A 4,212-nucleotide genomic window follows, 5' to 3' on the forward strand; every position below is an offset into this window, starting at 1 on the left:
ACTTTATTTCCCAGTGTCAACTTGACCACCAACAAACAAGGAAAGACCATGTTGCTGTACTTCCAATGAGTGCCAGTGCAAACCAATCAGCACCAAGGACAGCTAATGTAACTTTTTCATATGAGTGCCAATGTGTCCAATCAGCACCAAGGACAGCCCATGTACCTCTTTTTCAAATTAGTGCTAGTGTAACCAATCAGCACCAAGGACAGCCCATGTTTTTTTTTAAAATAAGTGCCAATTTGACCAATCAGCACCAAGGACAGCTCATGTTCCTTCTTTAATAAGTACCAATTTTACCAATCAGCACCAAGGACAGACCATGCTATATTTCAAATAAAGGCCTATGTGACCAATCAGTATCAAGGACAGTGTACAGAGTTAAAAAAGTAACAAATTTACTTTGTCTTGAGTCCCACGGCAGGGCATTCATCTATGACCACAATGCCTTGCTGGTCACACATGTCCATAATCTCCTCCGCATAAGGATAGTGGCTGGTGCGGAAGGAGTTGGCTCCCACCCACTTGATCAAGTTAAAGTCCTTGGCAATCAGTGGGTAGTCCAGACCCTTGCCTCTTATCTGTACATTGTAGATAGTGTGATATGAGAAATATGTTGTATTACATGCTGGAAAAAAAAGAGCTGGAAAAAGAATAGTTTGTATCTTACACTAAATGTGCAGGCTATGAACATCTTTTATTATTGCATTCTTAAAACATTACTATTCATGTGTTTTTACCCTTTTGAAAGTTATTAAAATTTGTATTAGATTCTAATGTTACATAAGCATGTTGTAAAAGGCTCTTATATGTTTATCTGTCATGCTTACATTGCTTCTCACCTTAAATCATTGCAAAATGATGACAAGGTTGTGTGCATTGAATTTTTTTAACATTTGTATAGATTTTGAAAATGTACAATACTAAAAGTGATATGAACGACATGCATGATTTCCAACAACAAGCTTAGTAAAGCATTATACTTACATCTTAGTAAAGCATTATACTTACATCTGAGTCTTCATGTTTACCAAATCCTCGGAAGTAGAATGGTTTGCCATTGATGAGAAACTGTGTGCTGGTGACCTTCACTGTTCGAATCCCGACAGGTAACCTGTACACATCTGGGGTTCCTACACTGCCCATCACTGTCACCTGGTGGTCAGAATGAGATGAAGGTACAATTGTGAGCAGTTCATGCATGCCCCCTAACAAAGTAGATTAGAACTGCACTTCCATCCTCCCAATGACATAACAGAGAGAGAGAGTACAGATTGCACGCAGATTGCATTGCACGCAGGCTTCCTGCACCCATCTAAAAAAAAACATCATAATCCCAGGATTCGTTCTGGAGATACAGCACCAGATATGCATGCCCCTTCCACACACTCCCATGCTACTGAAAACTATACCAAGGTAATTATCTCTCCATACAAGTACCTTCAGTGTGTATAGGTATGCTGGATCACTGCTCATTGTAAATGGCCACCATAGTTTCACGTCGTTGACCTTTACTTGTCCCTTTCCACTGCTTTTGACACCGGCTACCTGTTGGTCAGACTTGTCCAGAAGTTGTATTGTAACTGGAACTGCACTGCTGTTTCCCTTGATTACACAGTCAAAATTCACATAACCTACATAAGGAAAAAGTGAAGTAGAAGGTGTGAAAATCACCCCCACCTATAGTATCATGTGTCTAGTAGATAATTCCTTTGGAAGACTGAATGTCTTACTGCTTAGCAAATGACATATCTAATACTTGTCATTGAAGTAATGTCTTGTCAAAAACATCTTTCTATCATCTGACCTTGCGCTTAATGTCATTTTATCAAGTTCAAATGCAGCTGATGACTTCCAGCAGCCTTGACTTCAAGATCAAGGCTTAGATTGCCTTCCTTGTTGTCTCCTTGTAAATTTTGGCTAGGCATGAATGGATTGGCATTTTTGGGTTAGTGTCAACTATATTATGTACAATATTTCAAAAACAACTCTTAGATAAAAAAATTTATGGGATATTCTACCAGTTGAGCCCTGAACATCAGTGGCAATAGTGATGTCATCCAGGTAGACAGCAGGAGTTGTGTACAGTTTGACAGGGCGCTGGATCCCTGCATAGTTGAAGAAATCCATCTGCAAGTTCTGTACGAAGTAGCCTGGAGGGTACCTTGAAGAAAAATATACAATAAGTTCTTATAACATGTACTATATAACTTACAAATGCTTAATATCCTATTAGTAAGCATAAACCTTATATCCTATCTTCCTTCTTCTATTGAAATTGTTCAAATTGAGAACTCAGTCATGCTGACAATCTAGATGTAGTGATAGCAGAAAATTTCTTGATCATGATATTTTCCACAATGAATCAAAGTTAATTTTGTACCTTTCAAATATTGTGTTTTAATCACTTACCCAATTGTTTTTCTTCTATGTGTCCATGGCAGTGGAGCTTGGTGTTGTATTCCTTAATAGAATTAATGTTATAATTTTTTTCTCAAAGTATTGTTGTCTGTATGTGTTTGAGCATGTACTAGTAGAAAATTACAGAATAGGTGCTCACCTGTCAGGGTCATCCATGTATTGGATGGTCCCTGGGGGGATGGTGTGAGGTGTCAGGGTGTTATTCACAGCCACAGTCAGAATGTTGGGAACATCATAGCTCAGAATGGTAGAGACATCTGCTTCAAATGGAAGATGTCCACCGTCATGTCTCACAATCTCCTTAGAATTAAGCCACTGGAACAGAAGCATTGAATACAAAAAATGGTTTGGACAATGAGAAAAAAAGTTGCCAAATAATAAATTTGTCTGTTAGCTCTTCTTACAATAACCTAGGACAATTTTTCAAGCCAGATTTATCGCCCATGATATACATACATTAATGTAATATGCTGCAAGCTAATTTATGTTGGTTTGTCTTAAAAAATCTAGGGTTTCCATCGTTAAATAGAGCATGTTACAAGTGTATCAAGTGTTCTACACATGTACCTATACTGCTGCACAAAAGAAATTTGATTTTTTCAATGTGTGTTGGGTACATATGGATCTCAGAGCAAATAAGTTTAAAAGTAGCAATGATTAAGGTAGAGCAGAAAGGGGTATTGACACATTAGTTATGAAAACAACATTAACTCACGGCAATGGTGTTATAGTGGGCACTCTCAAATCTGAGCACTGTTCGCTGTTTTACGTTCTTCCAGGAGGCAGGGGCATAAAACGAGCGCTGGTACCACGCCCATCCAACAAAGTCCCTGAGTTGTCGGTCCTGTGTGATGTCATTGTAGCTGGCAGGTACAGGCATGTCAATCACTGGGCCTGTCTGGGTGATACAGTAGTAAAATATTTCAGTGCTTTGATTTCGAAACTTCTTGATTTTCAAGAACTAAAAACTATTTTTTTAATGATATCTTTCAAAATCATAACAGACCAGCACTGGGTTATATAATATAAAAGAAATGACACCAGTTTGCATCATATTTCTATAAAGATGCGGTTCTATACAACTATAATCACAAGTAGGTACTGGTTATATAAATTGGTAAAACCAGCTGATAAAAGTGTTATTATAACCTCCCAAAATCTGAACCCAATCATCATTTCATCAGGTTAGAATAAGGTCTGTGTACTCCTGCAACAATGAGAGCTATAAACTTAACGATATTTACTGACAACATTTCGAGGACTTCAAGAGCCCAACAAATCAAATAAACGTAGCATTTTATGGAAGTAAAGTGTTAGGTTACTCAGCTCTCAATGTAAACAGAATACATATTCTTTCACGTGCAAATTTCAAACTTTTCTGCGCATGAAGACTTAACATTTGGAAATCACTTTAGAGTCACTTTAAAATTGAAAGAACATGGGTTTATAAAACACCAGTGATTAGTGGAGCATGGGAATGATGTCTCTAGATTCTGTCTGGCTGAAATCTTCTAACCACAACCTGCAGCTGGTCACAGGGCACCATGATGAAACTCATAACCAATTGCCAAACTACCTGTTCGAGTGGACTTGTCCACCACTGCTGCTCAAATCCCGCATTCCTGTTAGGCGACATGTCTGCACGGAACTTCCACATTCCTCCGAGTTCCCGGACCTCTCTGGACTCTGATTCCCGGGGAAAGAGCATCCCCATGGTTGAAGTCTGATCAGATTGCAAAGCATCCGCACCATGTGCAACAGTGTCCAGACCCATTCTCATTATGAGCACTG

The 4,212-nt window shown here is 38.7% G+C and overlaps 1 protein-coding gene across 2 annotated transcripts in view; it reads right to left on the reverse strand.

Moving 5' to 3' along the window:
• The window catches only part of LOC118426722 (beta-glucuronidase-like), a 14,293-nt gene that overhangs the window by 4,021 nt on the left and 6,060 nt on the right, over positions 1 to 4,212 (reverse strand). For both annotated transcript variants that reach the window (XM_035836264.1, XM_035836265.1), the window contains exons 2-8: positions 3,998 to 4,212; positions 3,137 to 3,319; positions 2,561 to 2,736; positions 2,022 to 2,164; positions 1,441 to 1,634; positions 1,012 to 1,155; positions 403 to 581 (exon numbers count right to left, since the gene is read on the reverse strand). The exon at positions 3,998 to 4,212 is cut by the window's right edge and continues 1 nt beyond it. In XM_035836264.1, coding sequence (XP_035692157.1) covers positions 403 to 581; positions 1,012 to 1,155; positions 1,441 to 1,634; positions 2,022 to 2,164; positions 2,561 to 2,736; positions 3,137 to 3,319; positions 3,998 to 4,212 — 1,234 coding nt within the window. The remainder of the gene's footprint in view (positions 1 to 402; positions 582 to 1,011; positions 1,156 to 1,440; positions 1,635 to 2,021; positions 2,165 to 2,560; positions 2,737 to 3,136; positions 3,320 to 3,997) is intronic.

This window comes from Branchiostoma floridae, chromosome 11 (assembly GCF_000003815.2).
Source record: "Branchiostoma floridae strain S238N-H82 chromosome 11, Bfl_VNyyK, whole genome shotgun sequence".
Classification (NCBI taxonomy): Eukaryota; Metazoa; Chordata; class Leptocardii; order Amphioxiformes; family Branchiostomatidae; genus Branchiostoma; species Branchiostoma floridae.